This window comes from Salvelinus sp. IW2-2015, unplaced genomic scaffold (assembly GCF_002910315.2).
Source record: "Salvelinus sp. IW2-2015 unplaced genomic scaffold, ASM291031v2 Un_scaffold1126, whole genome shotgun sequence".
Taxonomy (NCBI): domain Eukaryota; kingdom Metazoa; phylum Chordata; class Actinopteri; order Salmoniformes; family Salmonidae; genus Salvelinus; species Salvelinus sp. IW2-2015.
The window spans coordinates 238,097-261,133 of NW_019942740.1; the positions used below are offsets into that span (position 1 = coordinate 238,097).

The window sequence follows — 23,037 nt, forward strand, 5'->3', positions numbered from 1 at the left end:
ACTTGCCGAATCATCAAAGCACTACTAAACTTCAATGAAACGAATATGTAACAAATACAGAATCATTCTCAAAGTTATTTTATTCAAATAACTCTCATTGAAATACATTCAAAGTCAAGTTTGTATCAAATTTAACAATGTAGCTAAGAAACCTGAATTGTCAGTGATGTCACATCACGCTGGCTTATGTTCTATCTAAGATAAATGTATTACATAATCAATGTACTCAATGTAGCCCACTACAAGTAGGTTTACTATTATGTTACATAAAATGTAACTTGAGGTAAACCACAGTACAACACACACAATTGATCATCCACCCTTGGCGGCTGTCATATCCAGGAGAGTACGGCATAATTTKTCTTGGTTATTGCAGGTTTCCAGATGTATTTGTAACTCCCTCATCTTACTTGGGAGGCAGTGGATCCACCAACTTGTTGTGCACATGCATCATCCCTGTAGGAGAAATAACAATAGTTCAAGTGAGTCAGATTTCCACTTTATTCACAATTATGTTTTAATTGAAGAAAATAATGTATCCCTCCCAGGCCAATAATAAAACAAAACACAATGAATTTGGAAACTGATGAAGCACTAGTTCATAAGCCATACAAGCAGCATAAGAAGAAAATGAACTGTGTGGACCACGTCCTTTAGTAAGTAAGTAGACCCTCACCTCGGAAGTACTTGACCGTTTTAACCCTCAGTTCCAGGGTAGCATCCTCGTCACACACAAACACAGTCTGAGGGTGCTGCTGAAAGGCCGACACCGTCCACATGTGGTTCACCCCTTCCTCTATGGCCTTGTACAGGGCAAACGCTTTGTGTACTCCCGTGATGAGAATCATGACCTGGAGACATTAAGGAGATAATGTGTTATTATCATCCTATAAACTGTTATTAGACGGTTATAGACTGTCATTACATTGCTATAGACTGGTATTACATTGTTACAATAAAGCAGCAGTAAAAGGATTTGGGGGACATCATAAGGCTATGTGTTACAGCCTCATTATATAATAATTTAATAAGTATAGGAGCTGTAAAGAGACCAGTTGTCCATGCAAAATAAGTTACAAGAGAAGACAGACCAGAAACATAAGGCAGAGACAGACATCTTGAAATCATCTCTAACCTCTCTGGCATCCATGACAGTGGCCACTCCCACAGTCAGAGCCATGGTGGGTACTTTAGACAGATCTCCGTCAAAGAAGCGTGCGTTGGCCAGGATGGTGTCCTGAGCCAGGGTCTTCACTCTGGTCCTGGACAATAGACTAGAGCCTGGCTCGTTGAAGGCAATGTGGCCATCCGGTCCAATACCTGACAGACAGGGTGGGTTACATTTGTTGGATTTTGGTATTTATTTTTTCTATGTGTTGTTTCCTGAACTGGTTTGTGCTTGTGGTGTTTCTTAGCTTCTTCAACTATGTCTTTGAAAAAGTATGTACCACACAATACAAAAACATATTTTATGATGCAACAATGCAACAACAATAACAATCTGTTAGAACAAGACTATACACTTCTAATTTAAATCTAGCATGGGTGTGTCTGCCTGTTTGATTGAGCAGTTGCTATTGTGTCATTTGACATCATCACTGTTATCCTACCTACCTCCAACAAAGAGGTCGATTGCCAAAGCAGCTTTAGAATGTAGTAGATTAAATAGAATCAATATACTAAATTCCATCCTATCGTTGTCCTCCCTACCTACCTCCAACAAAGAGGTCGATTCCTCCAACTGCTTTGATCTTCTCCTCAAAGGAATCACACTCCTCTACAAGGTTGGCAGCGTTGCCATCCAGAATATGGGTGTTCTCCGATTTGATGTCAATGTGCTTGAAGAGATTATTCCACATGAAGGAATGGTAGCTCTCTGGGTGATTCCTAGGAATACCTACATGATTAAAAAAAAACAGGGATCACAGTTTTGTATGGCTTCTCATGCTGTGGAGAATGTTGATACTGTATGGTGTAGAAATAGGTGAAATAGAGAAGTATTGTAAAGGTGAAGCGTACCCACATACTCGTCCATGTTGAACGTTTTGACATACTTGAAAGAGATCTCTCCTTTCTTATAAAACTCAATCAGCTTCTTATAGCATCCCAGAGGAGTACCTCCTGGGGTGTACAACGAGGAATTATTATGGTTAATATGCATTGCTTTTTCAACAAAATATCTGTTGATGTCTTTWTACAGACACATTTGACATAATTATTATGAGTGCAACATTAATTGTACAAATGAAAGGAGGGCGTGCACTGTAGAATCAACAGCTTGCTTACCTGTGGGGAGTCCTAAAATGAAGAATCTGTCTGGTCCAGGGTTGAAGTTAATGATTTTATTCCTGATGTACTTGGCAGCCCACTCACCAACTTGGTCATAATCATTCAGGATGATCAGCTTCATGGTCCTGAGTTAAATGCAAACTTGGATGGTGAATACAGCTGTTATTGTACAAGAACGAACAGCTCTTGAAGCAATTTTTGTTCTCCACCTAAAGCAGACTTTAGACTCATAAAATGAGAGCACTTGCAGCCGGAAGATGTACTAAAGTTTCCCTACGTGAATTGAAGGGGGAAGTAGACCAAATCAAACTATACTACGGATTGTCGGCGCTTTGAATGGAATGCAAATGTTGAAACCACTTTACTTGAAAACGTTATCTTGCATATATATATATATATATATATATATATATATATATATATATAGAGGCCGATGGTAACGTTCGTTTAAATGTTTTTATTTAACTAGGCAAGGCAGTTAAGAACAAACTGTTGTTTACAATGACGGCATACCCTAACGACGCTGGGCCAATTGTGCACCGCCCTATGGGACTCCCAATCACGGCCGGTTGTGATACAGCCTGGAATCGAATCACGGTCTGTAGTGACGTAGTTTGTACTACCATCTTATTTTTGACCCGACAGTAAATGAAAAACAAAGGCATTAACCAATTTACCGCATGCAGGCCTGAACCGGAGCTGGGCAAGTTCTAGCGAACGCATTGTTTTCAGATTGTAACGCTGTATGTTGATTAGGATGAATAGGTCTTCTTGAAGTGTGTAATAGTACATTTGCTTATAAGTAGCGTATTATCCTGAATAACTGCAGTCCAGTTATTTGACAGATGAGATTCATTTTTCATTGGTGACATTTAAGAAATTAGGGGGGGGGGGGGATACAAACGTCTCTAGATAGCCGTACAGTCATACTATAGTCCAGATGGCGATATTGAGTCGTTTCAGTCAAAACCTGTGAGAATGAAACTGCATTCCTCTATAATGTTGAAATAAGGCCCTCGTGATGCGGTTTCAATAACTTTATTAAAACTGAAATTGTGACAATGACCCGGAACAGTTATAGAGCACACAACATAAATAAATACCATGATACAGCACTCATCGTCAAACAGGCTTATTGCAGTTGTTTCTTTCAATTTTATTTCAGCAAAACAAAAACAAAAAAAGAATGGACATGCTATTGGCAGCAGAAATACACCATCATCAGGTACTGGGGTCAATGTGCCGAAATTACAGTATGCTGCCTGCATTGACAGGTGGAGTGAATGGCAACATCATGGCACCTATTCCCTATATAGTACACTATTTTTAAAATCAGGGCCATATAGGGTCTCTGGCCAAAAGTAGTGCACTATATAGTGAATGGGAAGTAGTGCACTATATAGTGAATAGGATGCCATTTGAGACAAGCAAAGAGTTTACACTTCACTAGTAGCTCTGGTACATCTGGGCAGTGTCTCATTCCTGCCTTTGCCTCCTTCCCTTGCTGCCTAGGTTAATTCCTTCCTGATCGCAACAGATCTGACAAGCTAGATAAGACATGAGCAATGTGCTACAGCACTGTAGTTAACATATCTAGCATGCCTCTTGGTAGACCATGCAGGTAGAGTTTATTATTTTATTTTTTTMCTTTAGTTGAACTCATCTATCTAGTCCTATCAGATCTGAAAGGGGAAGGCGACAAGGAAACARGGAAGGAGACTACTCTCCGATGAAGACATAGCCCCTGGTAGAGGASACACTGGTTGCTGCCTGTCCGTCTGCTTAGTCAAGGTCCATGTCAGGTCTAGGGTTGGTGGATTCCGTGGAGGGGGGGTTGCCTGTGCTGTCGGCGGTCCCCTTCTCGGAGCCCTCTGCTGGGGCTTTCTCCTGGCCGTTGACTGGTCCATTCTGCTCCCCTGTCTTGTCGTCCTTAGGCAGCTCCACCTTGGGCTTGGGCTTGGTCACGATGGGGTTGCAGGTGAAGTACAGCTCCTATTGAGGGGAAAGAGTGAATGTAATGAATAACTTTACAAGCATATCACGGGATCATGTGTAAGTAATGTTGAGTTGGATAAGAAGCAGAATGCTGGCATGCATTATTACAATAGTATAATGATATTCATGACTAAAATGCAATATTATTCACAGTACAGCTTGGTTGCAAGCAACGTTCCCTCTAATCTGCACACGTGCCCGCCCGGGCACTTCCGACAGGAATGCCGCGCAGAAGAAATGCCATGCAGGGCAGAGACGCAAGATATTGAACTTCACCGAGTTCGCACTACATAGTTCAACGTTTTTTTCTGTGATCTAATCAACGTTATATCCGCRCTTTTCAATGCAACAAACCAAAACAAATCTAACTTCGCAAGATGTAGTGTGTGATTTTGTTGWAGGCAGAGCCAGAGCGCAAGAGAGAATTCTATTGACTGGGATAGCTTTTTCAATCACCTGCGAAAAGCGCAGAGCCGCCCGTGTGCATATTTGAAGATATTCTTTGATATTTAGCGAGTTATTAGCCCAGTTATAGATAAGTATAGGTCAGCAGTGTGGAGTTACGGCATCCCACAAGAGAACAAAACGTGTAGGCTACATTTCAAGCGGTCTTTGAAAAGCCAGTCAGGTAAAAAGCGTATGTCTTAATTAAAGGGGCAGTGTTGTATTTTGAGAAAGGCTTGAAAATGCAAATAATCCAATAGGCAGAGGGGTAGTCTACATTGTCTAATTCTCTGTATGGTAATAATAATAACTTGTATTTCGTAAAGTGTTTTTTTTGCGTCACACAACACAATGCAATTTACAGTCACTTATTCGGCCCATGTTGTTACAGACRAAGTAAAAAAAGGATTCATGTCAAGCCCTTCATGAGGTAAAAACGTTATTAAAAGTCTCATGCAATGTGGGCCTGCATTGAACACCACAAATAGGCTACATCATAGAAATCAAAAGCTATTTCCAATATTTCCAAGTTAAAATGTTATGAGATTTGCTCCATTGGTTTTGTTGGTAGACCAACATTATACTCAGATAGTAGCCAATAAGCTATTGTGGCTGTCTAAACTGTAAGGGTACAGCCTCAGTGTTCACTGTAAACGCGCGCCAGAAGTTGCACAAAAATTATCACAACATTCAAGGTTTCCGCTCACAAGAGCTAAAATTTGCTCAGTGCCCCCCCCAAAATTGAGGGAACATCGGTTGGAAGGTTGGGTAACACTTTTACTAGAAGTTTCTCTACATAAGGACTTCATAACACATCAATGTTGAATTCATAAGCAGTAACGGCAAATTGTTATTTTTGTTAGAATATCGTCAAACATCTCTTACAGCAGACTAACAGTTAGTACTGTAGCTATTCTAACCTTATTTTTAGCCTGTATCTCTGACAGTATTAGCAGCAGAGTAGTTAGTTAGTAGTAGTAGAGTAGTTAGTGAGCAGTAAAGTACTGTAGTGCGCAGTAAAGTACTGTAGTTAGTGAGCAGTAAAGTACTGTAGTGAGCAGTAAAGTACTGTAGTGAGCAGTAAAGTACTGTAGTGAGCAGTAAAGTACTGTAGTGACAGTAAAGTATTTTTTTTTTTTTTTTTTTTTTTTTTTTTTTTTTTTTTTTTTTTTTTTTTTTTTTTTTTCTGTAGTAGAGCAGTAAAGTAAGTCTAGATAAGTACCTTGAGGACCAGACTACCTTAGTTAGTGAGCAGTATAAGAGCTGTAGTTTAGTGAGCAGTAAAGTACTGTAGTTAGTGAGCAGTAAAGTACTGTAGTTAGTGAGCAGTAAAGTACTGTAGTTAGTGACAGTAAATGTACTGTAGTGAGTGAGCAGTACTGTAGTGAGTGAGAAGTACTGTAGGTGAGTGAAGCAGTGTCTGTAGTGAGTGACGCAGTACTGTAGTGAGTGAGAAGTACTGTAGTGAGTGTATACTGTAGTGAGTGAAGCAGTACTGTAGTGTGAGAAGTACTGTAGTGAGTGAGCAGTTAGAGTAGCTAGTAGTGAGTGAGAGGTACTGTAGTGAGTAGCGACTGTAGTAGTCAGTGAGAGAGGTACTGTAGTGAGTGAGCGGTACTGTAGTGAGTGAGCGGTACTGTAGTGAGTGAGCGGTACTGTAGTGAGTGAGGCGTACTGTAGTGAGTGAGCGGTACTGTAGTGAGTGAGCGTACTGTAGTGAGTGAGCGTACTGTAAGTGAGTGAGCGGTACTGTAGTGAGTGAGCGTACTGTAGTGAGTGAGCGGACATGTAGTGAGTGAGCGTACTGTAGTGAGGTGAAGCGTACTGTAGTGAGTGAGCAGGTACTGTAGTGAGTAGCGGTACTGCTATGAGACAGCGAGTACTGTGTAGTGGAGTGAGCAGTACTGTAGTGAGGAGCAGTAACTGTAGTGAGTGAGCAAGTACTGTAAGTTAGTGAGCAGTACTGTAGTTAGTGAGCAGTACTGTAGTTAGTGAGCAGTACTGTGTTTATTGAGCAGTACTGTAGTTAGTGAGCAGTACTGTAGTGAGCAGTACTGTAGTGAGTCTCACCTTAGTCTTATCCTGTATCTCTCTGACTTTAACAGCAGGCTCTAAGGTCAAGCTCAGTTTACTCTGCTGGTTCATCTTGCTGTTCATCCAGATCATGGCATCGTTCACCATCTTATCCACCTTGTTGATRTCTTCCTGGTCCAGATGGTCATACTGCTCCTCCTGGGGGATGGAAAGACAAGCCAAGAAACCGTCTAACATACCGGACACATTTGGTCATTCCTTAAATACAACAAAAGACAACTTCTGATATCGGCCTCCTCAAACACCAAGATGTAGTCTTTTGTAACAGATGTAGTCTTTTGTAACAAGGTGTAATAACATGTATATTACATACATATTTGGTCGGTTCTGAAATGCAGCTACTAACTGCATATACGGCTTGTGATATCTGCAAATGGTTTAGAATTTGCTGTGAATATTTTAACTTGCTACACAGGAATATGAAGATATCTGTAGGAAGTAACAATAGGAAACGGTTGGTGAACTGGACTGCATTTTAACAGAACTAGTCTCGTGTATTCTCATTGTCTTACGTCAGATAGTGCGTCGATTCCGCCTGCACTGAGGGACAATGGTCGCGTAGGAGTGACGCCATCTGACGTTTGACAATGGTGTATTCTAGCATTAACGACTGTACTATACTACATTTCTACTACTAGTAGTATTTCTAAGATTTCTCAGTCGTACCTGCTCCTCCTGGGGTACGCAAAGAATAAAGATGTAGTCCATTGTAGCAGTGTGTAATAATAACAATAATGTAGGTTACATCCATTTAGTAGCATAATTTCAATACACATTTGGTCATTCCTGAAATGCAACCATTCTCAACTTCTGATATTGGCAATGGCTTAGAATGATTGTTGTAGTTCTGTGGAGCCTACTGAGCATTATGATCCAAATGTACCTTGGCTGTATAAGGGCAACCTTGGTTTTATAAGGGCAGCGGTACCTTGGTTTTATAAGGGCAGCGGTACCTTGGTTTTATAAGGGCAGCGGTACCTTGGTTTTATAAGCTTCAACGATCTTCATGTACATCTGGATCTGTTTCCCCATGTCATCGAAGGCTCTGGGTCTTTCCTCAGACTCCATGTACCTCTCCTGGATAGGCTGACCCAGTTTCTGGAGACAGCAGACGACACTCATGTCAGACACATTGGCTAATCTGACCCATTTAAACTGTGTTGAACTAGACTGAGGAGGAAGCTAGGCATTTTCAGAGAACGTCAGCAACACAGAAATCAAACTCATTTTTCAAACTTTGGTGATTCTACTTTCATCTGACCTCGTCGAAATGTAACAGAAATTTGCAGAACACACAATTGACTTGACAGAACTTTAACTCACAATGACAAAAAATAAAATACAATTTTAAGTGAGAAGTAAGCATTGGTCTGAAGCCGAAAAAGAAAGGAAAGTCACATGAGCACCACAAAGCCTACTCCACCCATGCTCTACCAAGGTTTTCCAGCATACAGCTTTGACCTACTAGAGTATCTATGTTGGTCTATTGCACTTCAAACAATGTGTATGCAGGTTGCTTAGCATTCAAACAGACTAGGTAAACTTTAGCTAGCTAATCAAAATATATATGTTTGCATTGATCGTTTTAACCTCAGCTTGAATAGCACCACATAGCTAGTTATCTATAGTAGCCTAGTTTTGTCCTCAGCTACTTTTCATGTCTGGCAGCCTGTTGCAGGCAGCAGCTGTGTTGTTACCGAGCAACAGAGTTACATCGACCCAGTTAGATTGAATTCTGAGATTCGGCTGAAAATATGTTAGCATTGTCAGAAATGCTACAAAAACAGATAGCACATCTTTGGCTCTTAATGGACAGAAATGTGCATGTGAGAGAGATACATTATATAATAAAAACTGTTGCACCAACAAACTAAGTCAATCCGACATTTTTTAAGTCAAATGGTCACTTTATGGAAGCTATGGTCTCGTTTTAAACCGACGTCTAGAATTTGAGCTAGGTAGGCGCATAAAAATACTTTCAAAACTCAATTGCTAACGACCATGTTAAAAATCCGGTATGTGGTTCTCTGTAACGGCAGGACGGCTCATGACGAGAGGCGGAGAGTGTTTTGTGAACCTCCAATCAAGTTGATTTGTCAATTTTCATCGACATTGGTGTCATATTGGCTTAGATATGGTAGGGAGATAAGCTTCAACCAAGTGAATCCATTTATAAAGCCTTTTTTACATCAGCTGATTTCAGAAAGTGCTTATACAGAAACCCAACTTAAAAACCCAAACAGCAAGCAATGCAGATGTAGAAACACGGTGCTAGGAAAAACTCCCTAGAAAAGGTAGGAAACCTAGGAAGAAACCTTGAGAGGAACCAGGTACTGAGGCCAGTCCTCTTCTGGCTGTGCCGGGTGGAGATTATGAGAGTACACGGCCATTAAGGCCAGATTGTTCAGGCAGACAGCAGGTGCGGTAGATGAGAGAGACAGCAGGTGCGGTAGAGAGAGACAGCAGGTGCGGTAGAGAGAGACAGCAGGTGCGGTAGAGAGAGACAGCAGGTGCGGTAGAGAGAGAGACGAAAACAGCAACGCATACCGGCGTGACAATAATGATAAACGGAAAGCATTACCTCAGACTAGGCTCAGGGTCTTGGAAAGTGGCCCATAGTAACAGTGTATAACACTGTAAGCTTTACCTTCAGCTCAGACAGTTTGTCGATGTACTGTTGTTTAGGTTGGTCCTCTCCATCTTCATACAGCCAGTTCTCTGTGTTCTCCAGTTGTAATGACAGGATATCCCGATCCTACCAAGGTCAAAAACACAGTTAAGGACAGGGTATCCCATCCTACAACACAGTCAAAAACACAGTTAAGGACAGGGTATCCCATCCTACAACATAGTCAAGGACAGGGTATCCTATCCTACAAKAGTCATTAACATACAGTTAAGGACCGGGTATCCCATCCTACAACACAGTCATTAACATACAGTTAAGGACCGGGTATCCCATCTTACAACACAGTCATTAACACAGTTAAGGACAGGGTATCCCATCTTACAACACAGTCATTAACACAGTTAAGGACCGGGTATCCCATCCTACAACACAGTCATTAACATACAGTTAAGGACCGGGTATCCCATCTTACAACACAGTCATTAACATGGTTAAGGACGGGGTATTCCATCCTACAACAATCAAAGTCAACATACTGTTATTAACATATTACAGAGAAGACAATTCTAATATACAGTTTTATAAAAAGTCCTTTATATATTGTTGTTAAAGGGATACTTCAGAATTTTGGCAATGAGCCATTTATCTACTTCCATGAGTTCATCTGACTCCGGGGAAGTAGTTAGAGCTTCATTGTTGAAATCTCACAATATCCCTTTAACGAACACGTTTGTGTTTCAAGGACAGCCAATTTCAGACAGTTGGAAGTACCACAGAAAGCCACAGTACTCACAGCTTCACTGACGAATTTCTCCAGCCTGCCGTGTAGTTTGTCCCTCATGTCGTACACATACTCCTCCACGTAATTCTTAGCGTCGTTCCTCTCCTTCTCCAGCTTGTCCTGCATGATCATTTTACCCTGTGGAAACAGACAAATCGACCACTTCAAGTTACCACAGAACATTCTTTAAGCACTACTCAAAACAGAGACAGAAACATGTAAAAGACAAGTATATAGAAACAGCCTGATGAATACAATACAGAATGACATTACAGACAGAGATAAAGATAGAGAGGATAGCAGTAAGGAGAAACACAACAGGTGAACAAAACAATCCATAGATATCAGATTTTCTTTTTTAATTACCTCATTTTCTACAAAGAGGTTGAGCATGTCGATGGCCAGCTCCCACTGAGGGCTATTCTCGATGGGAAGCTCCAAGACTTTTGTCTTGACTTTGGGCTTCTTGGCCTGGGGAGGCTGGTCAGACTTCTTCTCTGTCTTACTCTCCTCTGGGGAGGTCTGGGGAGAGACGAGAGGGAAAACAGCATCATTGAGACTAAATATCCATAAAGTAGTGCTCTTCACGCACGAGCGTTTTTCAGCCTGCTCCGAGATGGGTTTGTTCCGTCTGGTCAGCTGGTCTTTGGCAAGACAACACAAACTTATCTGGGACCAGGCAACTCGTTTTTGTCTAAGTCTCTACAAACTGCAGTGCTCCACTACCATAAACGTCATGAACATAGATGTCAAATGTGTCAGAACATAAAACAGAATATTCTATATTACCTCCATCTCCTCATTCTCCGGCGGCGTCTTCTTCTCCTCTTCTGTCTCTTTCTGTCCATCTCCTTGTGCCTTTGTCTCATCCTGGTCAGTCTGCATGTTGCCCTGCAGAGAGAGCAGGTCTCTTCATTAACACCACATCTCTGCCCAATYATAGGACAGACAGTCTTCCAGGGAGCAGTGTCATCACAATATAGTAGTGTACCTAACTGAAGCTCCTCTTCCTCAGGTGGTATGGTTTAAGAGAGCATTTGTAGGCCTATCTTTCAATGATGTACAAAGTTAACTGTCTGTGTACTGAATACTGAATAAGACACTTTGGTAAAATAAAATAAAAGCTATATTCAATTTGAAAGAACATGATTGTTAATAATCACCTCTTCCTCCTTCTCTTCCTCCTCCTCTTCCTCCTTCTCTGGTGTTGCCTGCTGTTCTGTGTCCATGGGCTCCTCTCCTTCCTCTGTCTTCTGGACCTGCACCAGCGAGGCTGAGGAGACGCTGAAGATGCCGTGGATGTTGACCCTCACCTTCACCTTGACCTTGGAGCTCTCCCCAGACGCCTGGGGAACCACCTTCTGGATCACAAACTGACCTATAGGAATGGACACAGGACATAAGGTGGTAATGGCACACAGTTGGTACATTTCACAGGAAAAACTGGCCTATACATTTCACAGGAAAAACTGGCCTATACTTTATTGTCCATAGGGGGAAACTTGCATTACAGACACATGGCAAAAACGGTTATACATTTATTTTTACAAAATCAATTGTCAAGTCAATGATAAGTTTCATATTGCAAACTGTAGACCACAAGCTTTTTTGAAAAGATACTGCTGCAAGGATGCATGACTGACTATGTTTCTATAGAAGATACTGTTTGCAGACAGAAAAGGACCCACAGGAGCGTGGTTGATAGTGGATTCAACGCCGTGTACATACCTATGGTGGGGTCGGGGTACGGCAGCTCTTTGGGGGTGTTGTAGTAGGCTTCCAGAGAGAAAGGCTCCCTCCGGTAGAAAGTCAACACTTTGGAGAAGGGTGCAGCATGGTTCTTTGGGAATACCTCGCAATCGCTACAATGAACAACACGCAAAACAATCTAGTTAGCACTAAAATAACTACAATGAAGCTATCACACAAAAAATCTATCTATAAATCAAGGTGATAATAAAACGGAACATATGTATTGTAGTTTACCTCGAGCCTTCCTCTGCAGCAGAGTTCCATTTCAGAGAGATTGGGTAAGCAACTGCGTCTGTGATGGAGAACTCACGCACTTTGAATGCAGGGGACAGGATTGCACACTGAGGAGYCAGACAGGGGATATTCTTAGCAGGGAGGCAAATCCTAATTCCATTACCTTATCACCAGAAATCAACAATGAATTAGGTCCTACTGGTAAGAATTACATCTACAAACGTTGGAATCGTTAACATTACTACTCCAATATTGACATATAATAGTAAAAGAAGCGTTTGGAGGCTAACTTTAGTTCTCTTATCTAATTTGCTGTGCAAGCAAATCCTGGATGTCTAAAGGGTATTTTAAGGTCAGGAGGGGGGAAACAGAGAGAGATCATCAGACCTGCAGGGCACATCCTCTGGCCACGGCCTCATCAGCATTCAGGGTGGTGCTCAGCTCCTTCCCAAAGAATTTGCTGATCCTCTCTTTGACAGACGGGATACGGGAGGCCCCYCCCACTATTTCCACCGCATAGATGTCCTCCTTCTTAAGCTCTGATTGGACAGGAACCAGGAAGGAAGGCACCAATTAGACCTGACAGTCACTGACATAACTCAATGCTATGAAGACAATACTCAATGCCTACACAGATAATGCTCAATGTTATATACAAAGATAAATTCTATACTAAGATTCAAGCAAGCTATATGCAAACCTACGATACTCACTGGCTTGCTCCATCAGGTTGTGTAGTGGTGCCTCCACTCTGGCCAGAACGTCAGCACACATCTCCTCAAATTGACCCCTAGAGAAAATTCGGATGCAGATGTAGGACCTTAATTTGATCACTCTGTTGTTGCAGGAAACTTGTTTATAGTGCATTCAAGGTTTTCAAAAAGGCTCCTAAAAAGTTTGTAATATCCACTTAAAAATGTCAGATTTGATTTTCCCTAACTAAAAATATATCAACCCCGACAAAAAATGTCCATTAATTATAATGTTGTTGCAAGATTATTTTTCTACTGTAAGAAACTGGTCAAATTAAAMCCTACATATGTATGCATCATCAATATGCACATTTCTGTGATAAAGCCATTAGATTTCAAGGCCCACAATGCATTCTAAGGTGTCACTAAACTTGCAATATAACTGTCATTTGGTAATTGCATCAAAGACAAAAATAATGACTCATATCTAGTACTGTAGATCATGTAAGACTTACCCTGTTGAACATATCAAGGAGGTGCTCAATTGAGTTTACAACAATCTCATAGACTCACAAAACACTATACCTGTTGAGTTTTCCGGACACATCAATGTCGTTCATAAAGCACTCGATGTTGAGGGGCAGGTTTGAGGAGTTGGCGCTCATCAGCTTCTTGAGTTTCTCACACTCCTGGTAGAGCCTGACCAGAGCCCTGGGCTTGGTCTTCACGTCCAGCTTGTACTTCTTCCCAAACTCCTCACAGAAGTGTCTCACCAGCATCTCGTCAAAGTCCTTCCCGCCCAGCTCCGGGTCGCAGGCCGTCGCAAGGATCTGAGGGAAAAGAAAATGGTATTAAAAAATATGAGCAAAAATGAATGAGGGCCGGGAGTTTTTCCTGAGCCCATGTGACCTGACCAGAACAACTCTGGGCCCTATAGCACTTGTTTTGTTTAATAGCCAAGAGGTTATTGAAGTTGTCTGTAACTCCTTTGTGGACATTTCAGTAAAAACTGTTCTTTTGTAGAATTAGCATGACCCCCATAGCCTCCTGATTAAGACACCCACCTTCAGCTTGCCCTTGTTGAAGGCACAGACAGAGGTCTGGTATCCAGAGTGTCCAATGTCTACAAACACCACGATCCTGGGCTTTTCCTCTGGAGCAGGGAGGTCCTGCTTGTAGATCCCATACGCCAARGCCACTGGAAGAAAGACGTGTATAATCATGATTTATTATGAAACAGCAAATCGCCTTAATATCAAATAATACGGTGTGGTTGAGTTAAATAGCTACAGTAACTCTATTAGGGGTCAACACAGCTCTCTCCATACCTGCAGTTGTCTCATTCATGAGCCTCAGACAGTTGAGTCCAGCGATCTGTGCTGCGTCCACCACTGATCTCCTCTCGGCGTCCGTGTAGTAGCAGGGGACCTGGGGAGGATAACATAGGATGCAAGTACTAAGCAGGCCTAGAAACTGAATTCCAAAATGTTTTTCATATCTGGTCTTTAGTCTAACTGTCCAAACTCAGTTTTACATATGACCAAATGACTGGTCCTTCTAGTAAAGTGTAGCGCCCAGTGCATACTAGCACACAGCGGATTGATACTCACAGAGACAACGCAGTCAGCCACTGGTTTCTTCAGTGCATGCTCAGCGGTCTCCTTCATCTTGGTCAGAAGCATAGCAGTGACCTGCTCAATGCTGAACACCTTCTCCTCCTCCATGTACATCACCTAAAGGACACACAGACACCAGTTGTCATTGTAAATGATTGCTTGATTTTAGGGTTTACACAGGTAGAGTACAATACAGAATAAACACATGAAAGTATTTTCCAGCTAAGACAGATGGATAGACAACATATATATATTGATTACAGATTAGACAAGGATGATGAGTAATCTATCAGTCACTTAAAGGGACCCATCTCTCCATCAGGCCTATTCATATATTTCCCACGCTTTCAGCCAGATCTAATCTTTACTGTTATCTCTCTTTACCTTGATGCCAGTGGTGCCCGAGGGCATCTGTGCCAGGTCGTAAACCAGGCTGGATTTCAAACTCTGGATATACGGATCAGAAAACGCCCGGCCATGAAATCTCTTGAACCCTTGGACTGTGTTCTTGCAGTTTGTGACGACCTGATATGAGATTAGCAGGGAAAGAACATGATGCATTATGCTAAATAAATAATTATCTCACATTAAAAAAAGTTATTTAATGATTAGCAACCTAATTGGGAAGGAGCAATTATAAATTATGGAATAGTTGAAATTCCTTATCAAATACTTTAGATATAAAAATTTAAAAAACGGCCAAAATTGACCCCATGGTTTTATTTAGAGTCCTTTGAGGGACTGCATAACGATTTTCTCTTCTGTTTTTAATAGTTCCATCTGGTAATTAAATATTGGCCTGGATATGAAATCCCTATTTCTATGCATAAGCACAAAACCATAGAACTTGCTAGAAGAGTCATACCCTCAATGTGTCACTAGTCAAATAAATTATCAAGTAGAGGTCGCCCTCTATCAAAACATACCTGGCTTTTTGCAGCTGCACCAATAGATCGATTCCGTGGTCCAAATGACACGCATGCTCTGAAAGAATGACAGCGGAATAAACATCAGTAAAATGTTTGTCTATTTTCACAGGGCTCGCCTTAATAAGATAACAGCGCTAGCTAGGATAACACAGTAGCATTAAATTGCCAATCTTAATGTGTTTTATTAACTTGCTAATAATACAAGTCAGAATACACATGATTCCTATGAACAAGTCCACTGATGTCAAAAGATTGCAGGCCTCCAAGTAGCATTCATGCGCCCATTCATACTTTATTGAAAAATTAACCCCTTGAAATAGGGGACTACAATTAACCCCCATTGTCTTCGAAAACACTCAATATGTTAGGTGGGGAATATAAGTTAAGGCTTCAGAAGTCAAATGACGTACCGTTTAATTAGTAAAATAGCTAACAGAGTACAACGATGGCTAGTTTTTACAAGTCATGGGGTGATCGGTCTAGCTAGCAACGTGCTGTTGCAACCCTTGACGTTAGCTAGCGAGTAGCTCGGCTAATGTTAGCGCATCTCCCCGTCTGTCGCGCTGTCAAGGCCACAAAATGTGTTCTCATCCATCTAGTTTCTCAATCACTTTAGAAGCAAACTGGTTGAAAATTACAATTCACAACAAGCAGGATAACTCACACAAATATAAATGTCACTTACGGTGTACATCGATCGCTGTATTCATTGGCTACAGTTTCTATTCCTCCGGCTCTAGCTACCGCAACATAGCAGTTCAGAAACCCGACGTCGAATCCTACCACAGACATCTTCGCGAAATGTTACTCAACAGATAATACTATGGAAAAGCACAATATAGTCTTACAGTTAACTCCTAAATATGACAGACCAGACCTGAACTGAATGTACCAATGTACGTTCTGGTTTAATTCATTATCCCCACCCTAGTTCCATGAAGATGCAACTGCGTGCACTACTCGCCGGCAAATCGTTGATGCCTTCGAACAAGCTCACTTCAACATGAGTTCAGTATAAAAGCCCCATGAGCATGATGGCATATGTCTCGAAAACCAGACCCATTGGCGGAGAATTAGAGAATTATGGGAGGCAACGCGGATGTCTAGAAAGACTGGCACAGGAACAGCATGTTCATGCGATCTGGGTTCATTCTATGGACCGTTATGGATCATGTGACACATTTTTCCAAGGTACAAAATGTATTGAATTAGATTTTTTATAATAAATGTTATGGTACATTTAACTCAAGAAATATTCAAATGTTCATCCTCGGGTTCTTACTTTTTTTTTTTTTAACTAGGCAGTTAACAGAACATTCTTATTTWCAATGACGGCTTACCGCGGAACTTGTTCTMRCCCTTTKGGTTACTGGCCCAACYCTCTAACGTAGGCTACCTGCCGTCTAGAACCACAATGGCATTAAACTTGTTTCATCCTTGATATTAATGCTCTTGTAACAGTTTTGCTTTCCGTCCTTCTCCTCGCCCCTACCTGGGCTCGAACCAGGGACCCTCTGCACACATCAACAACTGCCTCCCATCGTTCCACAAAAGCCTCGACTCTTGCAGAGCAAGGGGACCAACTACTTCAAGGTCTGAGCGAGTGATGTCACCGATTGAAACGCTATTAGCGTGCACCCCTCTAACTAGCTAGCCATTTCACATCGGTTACACTCTTATAGACTTTGTGTAGATGTAGCCTGATATTGCCCACACCACTGCTTGTGACAATATACATCACTATTTTATATATACACCTGTTAGCAGTGTTGAGCAGTAGCCTCATTGCTGTGTAATATTACTTTAACTTTACACTGTGTGACAAATGACTGGTCACTCATTTACACCTCTTCATAGTGACCTATCTGGCAAAAAGACAGCAAACCATTCATCCCAGATATCCAGAGGAGGTGGTATCAAAAAGAGAGAAAAAAAATAACACTTTTCTGATAAATATTATCTTTATTGACGAAACATACAGTGAAGGTTTAAACAGGGGAACAAAGTTGCAAGATGGAAGTTTTCACTCTTCATTCTCGTAGTCGGCGGCAACCTTCCTCTTTCCTTCTGAGTGYACATGGTTGCCCCAGGTGTATGTCAGGTACATGCAGATCATAGCTGGAAAAGAAGAACAGGAGAAGACCGGTTAGCGCTAGAAAACATGGTTATGGCTTGGGAGGCATACACTGAAAAATACAAGAAGCAATGCATGTTTAGTTTGGCCATTTAAAACAGCCCAAGAGTCCGGGATTTTAGACATGGGCAGACAGAAATTGTAACGGGAGGTCTTTACAATGTGCCTCAGAGCACCACTCTCGTAGACTAAGTCGCAATCGACATGGCTTTCGGAAGCATAACAGTCTAAAAGATCCTACACATCCAACTACAGCGAACTGACTACACATTGGGAAGATTCTTGCAACCGACTAGCAGCATCTGAAGAGTCTGAAGCTACATCCATAAAATCTGTAGAATGGTTCCGATTGGAGAGTGGCGCAGTGGTCTAAAYGAGTCACTACAGACACTGGTTCGATCCAGGGCTGTATCACAACCGGCTGTGATCGGGAGTCCCATAGGTCGGCGTACAATTGGTCCAGCATTGTCGGGATTAGAGGGTTTGGCCGGGGTAGGCCTTAATTGTAAATAATTTGTTCTTAACCGACTTGCCAAATTAAATATATAAAAAATAATAATTAAAATCACTTAACAAGAAACTATTAAATCCAGTTTAGATACCTACCCCCTGACCAAATCAAAACCTAATATGGATGCCAATATTTTGTTCTGGTTTTGCAGGCACCTTTCCTCTACTTCCTGTCTGAGGCAGCATGGTGCCCATATTGTGAGGCTGATTAAGACAAACGGGTGTGAAACAGACCGTTGTGCGGGCAAAATGAGAATACGACATGGAATCAATATTTAGATTTGGTGAGGGAGTAACATCTAAACTGAATTTAATAGTTTCTTGTTCACTGCTCGGCGATGCAAACTGTMATTCTCCAACCTGAACCATTCTACCAATTATGGATGTAGCTTCAGACTCTTCAGARGCTGCTAGCAGGTAGTCATTGGACCATTGACTTATCTCGCACGCTGTCACTATGGAATGCCCCTAGACCTCGTCTTATTAAAACCCGTGCTCTAATTTGGGCTACATGAGGCCATATTTATCAAGGCTAGAACAGATCTGAAAATGGGGAGGGGGAAAAAAATGACTCCAGAATTTGGATGGATATGTTTGATAACATGGGAATATCCTGCCTGGTTCTTCCCAGAAAGCAACGTGTAAACTCTGGGAGTACTTACGTGGAGCAACTTTGAAGACGGACGATGTGAATCGTCTCCAGACATTGGGGATTCCTTTAGAGAAGTAGTTGGGGAAAGCCCTCTGCTCGAAGGGGGACAGACTGTAGGTGATCACATGCCTGATCTTGGCCAAATCTCCAAAGTGGCGACCCATGGTGTCTAGAGCGACGATCTGAAATTACCAAAGAGTATAGATGAGGAAAAAGGTGCAGTAGTTTAGATTGTGCAATGCAGGTGTCACACAACTAGCATTAAATGACATAAGCAATGTGCATCTTGCATGATGACAAACTGAATTCTTCAGCTGCTCTATGTTCGCCACATACTTCAGTCTTAGACTGCCATTGTTTGTGGTCGTGGTCAAAAATGAGGAGTTTTACAAAACAAAGTCATAAGCAATTGTACCAATCAGTATCAAACGTCAATTATTAATTTTCTAAACGTGGCTTTACCCACAGGTGTTCTGGCTCTGGCCCAATCCATCGGTTTTGGGGACCAATCAGAACGGTTAGAAGAATGCGTTTGCGTTCTATAAATCATCAGGGAGGTACTCAGATCCAGACTCATTGCGGATTAGAAAATAACTTCAATGGGCGTGGCGTAGCGTTTGGCCCGGAGCAAGGAGTTTTGGTAGCCAGGCAAATGTGCATCTCCTCTTTTTAAGAAATGGCAAACATGACAGTCATATTATATTATATATATAATATATCATTCTGACCCTACGCTTGCTTACAGCTGCACTGGGGTCAGACAGGCTTCCTGTTTAAATTAAGCATTTCACTACACTCGCATTAACATCTGCTAACCATGTGACTAATAAAATGTGATTAACACACAGTGGAGCCGGCGCGAGATATGGCTCAAAATATACTTCAATCCAGATTGAACGACTGCTAGTTTTTCTGGAAAACTGCCCTTTTCATCCTCATTCTAGGTAGCAGAAGCCACCGCAGCCATTTTGTAATGGCAGTGTCAACAAAGGAGCCAATCAGCTCCTTTTGTTGTTCAATGTGAAGTGCCATTCCATAATGTCTGCTGTAGCTACTGCTAGCTAGCATGAGGACGAGAACAGCAGTCGTTCAATCCTCTGTGTAACAACTGGGATTATGGCACAATTCCCAGTACAATGCAATTTCTCATCCCTGGATTGAGGTACACTACATGACCAAAAGTATGTGGACACCTGCTTGTCAAACATCTCATTCCCAAATCATGGGCATTAATATGAAGTTGGTCCCCCCCTTTGCTGCTATAACAGCCTCCTCCACTCTTCTGGGAAGGCTTTCCATTAGATGTTGGAACAGCGCTGCAGGGACTTGCATTCAGCCACAAGTACTAGTGAGGTCGGGCATTGATGTTGGGCGATTAGGCCTCGCTCGAAGTCGACATTACAATTCATCCCAAAGGTGTTTGATGGGGTTGAGCACTTGGCGGTCCTATTCTGTGAGTGTGTGGACTACCACCTTGCGACAGAGCCATTGTTGCTCCTAGACGTTTCCACTTCACAATAGCACCATGTATAGTTGACCGGGGCAGCTCTAGTTGGGCAGAAATTTGACTGACTTGTTGGAAAGGTGGCATCCTATGACGGTGCCACGTTGAAGGCCACTGAGCTCTACAGTGAGGCAATTCTACTGCCAATGTTGGTCTGTGGAGATTGCATAGTTGTGTGTTCGAGTTTATACATCGGTCAGCAACGGGTGTGACTGAAATAGCCAAATCCACTCATTTGAAGGGGTGTCCACAAACTAGGTACAAAAGTGTTTCCCGAGCCATATCTAGTGCCGGCTCAGCAGTGTCTTAATCTATACAGGACGCCTGTCCGACACCAGTAAAAATGACATGTCAATAGACTGGATTAGAAATGTTTGAACGTGATACCTTTATTTCCAAACACAACTGGATGGCAAACATTCCATTAGTTAAAGCGTTAGCCAAGTTATCAACACCAAACATTCCATTAGTTAAAGCGTTAGCCAAGTTATCAACACCAAACATTCCATTAGTTAAAGCGTTAGCCAAGTATCAACACCAAACATTCCATTAGTTAAAGCGTTAGCCAAGTTATCAACACCAAACTTCCATTAGTTAAAGCGTTAGCCAAGTTATCAACACCAAACATTCCATTAGTTAAAGCGTTAGCCAAGTTATCAACACCAAACATTCCATTAGTTAAAGCGTAGCCAAGTTATCAACACCAAACATTCCATTAGTTAAAGCGTTAGCAAGTTATCAACACCAAACATTCGATGACATCTGTCACTTACTCACCGATTGATATTAGGACAGGTAAACTCGTGTCTGAGAGATAATGTAAAATATGAAAACGGTCAAACTTAGCTAGATAGAAAAGGAGATTGTACAAGAGTGAAGGCAACCAGCTAGCCAGCACAAGTAGCTAACATGAAGACCTTGCTTGACATTCACGCCACGATTTAAAAGGTGTGTAATYGCACGAGACTCTTATTTCGTAAAATCCCAAGAAAATACACTGATATGACACTTATACAAGTGATTAACATTGTGAAATGAATCCCAAAACGTTGACCTTTCAGTATCTCTTACCGTACTGCTTCTCAAGACGCAGATTAATCGCTGTTGGTGTGGTCTCTGCCCTAGATCGCTGAGCTATGAAAAAAAAAGCCCTGGATTGGTTCAACCTCGAGCAGAAGTTGCCTTACGTAACTTCCGTTCTTTTTCTTCTTCGATGATATATTGGCGGTCCACAAACAAACGTTAACGGTGCATACCGCCACCTACTGTGCTYGAGTGTGTGGTCAATCATGGTTTACAACATGTCTAAATCCTCCTACCTAACTCAGTACTTCTGAGAAAATCAAAAAGAGCCCTACTAACTTCTAATAGACCCTCCCCCATCCCCKAAATCCCGTCCAAACCCCCCGACCCCGTCCAACCTCAATGACCCTACACTTCAATCTATCCCTCTCTTCAACATGCTTACAACAATATAACAACACATGCTCCAACGTTTCATCGACCATACACTCCAGACACAAACCATTCACATGCTTGCCAACAACGAGTTCAATGTTTTCTGTCCGCAATACTTCCTACCTTCAAACAGTATGTTAAAGTTCCAGCTCGTATGGACAAGACCACTGGCCTTGTCTACACCAATATGAATGATGCCTACTGCTCGACTGCTCTGCCTCCGCTAGGACAGTCTGACCACAACCTCATCCAGCTGCTTCCGGAATACATCCCACTGGTTCAGAGGCAATGCGTCACTCAGACAGTGATTCACGAATGGACACTCGAAGCTGGAGAGGCACTGCAGAGTTGCTTTGAAGGTACAGATCGGAATCTATTTATAGACGATTGGGAGGAGGATCTGAATAGTATTTCTGAACGTATAACATATTATTTTAACTTCTGTACTGACAATGTGGTGCCAAGCAAAAACGGTGAAATGCTATGCAAATAATAAGCCATGGGTCACAAAATAAATCAAGGASGCACTGAACAGGAAGAAGAAGGCTTTTGAAACTGGAAATAGGGATGAGTTGAGAGAGGTACAGAAGGAGATTAAAGGGCTGATCAGAAAGGACAAACATGAATACAAACTGAAGCTAGAACTCAAGCTGCAATATGCGAATACCCTGAAGAATGTCTGGGATGGTATGAAGAAGATAACAGCACCAGGGGACAACTACCCCAGGAAGAGTAACTGCTGCAAATACAAATACAAAACCCACAGAGTGATGAAGAAAGGGACAGAGCCACAGAGGTGAACCATTTTTGTTTACCAGATTCGATAAGTATGATTTCTCAGCAGAGCAACAGCAGATAGGGGAGGTGCTGGACTCTGATCTGGGAAGCACTGAGCCCATGAGCATCTGGGAGGAACGAGTGGTGAAGCAGCTGAAGAAGCTCAGTCACAGTAAGTCAGCCTGATGTGGTTTTAAAGCCAGAGTACTCGAGGTATGTGCTAATCAACTGGCTGTCATACTGCAGTATATTTTCAACCTGTCCCTAATACTATCAGATATTTATACTAAATGGAAAACATCCTGCATAGTGCCCATCTCAGAGAAAGCAGGAGGGACTGAAAGACTTTAYGACCAGTGGCTTTGACATCACAAGTCATGAAAACCTCAGAGCGGGTTTCAATACCCTTAAGAGTTYAGGTGGCAGCCTCTCTGGATCTTTTGCAATTTGCCTACCGCCCAAAAAGTGGTGTTGACGATGCTCTGCTCTACTTCCTCCACAGAGGATATGAGCACCTGGAGTGGCACGGTTGTGTGGTGAGTACAAT

The 23,037-nt window shown here is 42.0% G+C and overlaps 3 protein-coding genes across 8 annotated transcripts; all 3 read right to left on the minus strand.

Annotated features, from left to right (window-relative positions):
• Positions 1-62: 62 nt before the first annotated feature.
• LOC112069823 (glucosamine-6-phosphate isomerase 1) lies at positions 63-2,500 on the minus strand. The gene is made up of 6 exons (XM_024137198.2): positions 2,287-2,500; positions 2,020-2,121; positions 1,715-1,897; positions 1,136-1,320; positions 677-851; positions 63-456 (listed from the first exon to the last, which is right to left on the minus strand). Exons 1-6 carry the CDS (start codon positions 2,408-2,410, stop codon positions 407-409), a joined length of 819 nt encoding a protein of 272 aa, XP_023992966.1. The 5' UTR covers positions 2,411-2,500; the 3' UTR covers positions 63-406.
• A 1,423-nt stretch (positions 2,501-3,923) lies between these two features.
• Positions 3,924-16,469, minus strand: LOC112069814 (heat shock 70 kDa protein 4). Of its 4 annotated transcripts, XM_024137185.2 has the most exons (20): positions 16,382-16,469; positions 16,141-16,276; positions 15,453-15,510; positions 14,911-15,051; positions 14,521-14,643; positions 14,239-14,338; positions 13,975-14,108; positions 13,496-13,740; positions 12,923-13,008; positions 12,606-12,757; positions 12,219-12,325; positions 11,961-12,094; positions 11,396-11,610; positions 11,022-11,123; positions 10,599-10,754; positions 10,245-10,370; positions 9,470-9,577; positions 7,801-7,920; positions 6,799-6,960; positions 3,924-4,281 (listed from the first exon to the last, which is right to left on the minus strand). In XM_024137185.2, the coding sequence occupies exons 2-20, from the start codon at positions 16,245-16,247 to the stop codon at positions 4,072-4,074; spliced, it is 2,586 nt and encodes an 861-aa protein (XP_023992953.1). In that variant the 5' UTR covers positions 16,248-16,276; positions 16,382-16,469; the 3' UTR covers positions 3,924-4,071. The 4 variants fall into 4 exon arrangements, with proteins under 4 accessions (XP_023992953.1, XP_023992954.1, XP_023992955.1 ...); XM_024137186.2 differs by having other exon boundaries at positions 12,932-13,008; positions 16,141-16,433; XM_024137187.2 differs by having other exon boundaries at positions 11,022-11,111; positions 16,141-16,433.
• Positions 16,470-17,397: 928 nt separating this feature from the next.
• LOC112069815 (cytochrome b-c1 complex subunit 8) lies at positions 17,398-21,417 on the minus strand. 3 transcript variants are annotated; one of them, XM_024137189.2, is made up of 5 exons: positions 21,327-21,417; positions 21,033-21,062; positions 19,218-19,416; positions 18,762-18,933; positions 17,398-17,573 (listed from the first exon to the last, which is right to left on the minus strand). In XM_024137189.2, the coding sequence occupies exons 3-5, from the start codon at positions 19,326-19,328 to the stop codon at positions 17,479-17,481; spliced, it is 378 nt and encodes a 125-aa protein (XP_023992957.1). In that variant the 5' UTR covers positions 19,329-19,416; positions 21,033-21,062; positions 21,327-21,417; the 3' UTR covers positions 17,398-17,478. The 3 variants fall into 3 exon arrangements, with proteins under 3 accessions (XP_023992957.1, XP_023992958.1, XP_023992959.1); XM_024137190.2 differs by lacking the exon at positions 19,218-19,416; XM_024137191.2 differs by lacking the exons at positions 19,218-19,416; positions 21,033-21,062 and having other exon boundaries at positions 21,327-21,416.
• Between the last annotated feature and the right edge of the window lie 1,620 nt (positions 21,418-23,037).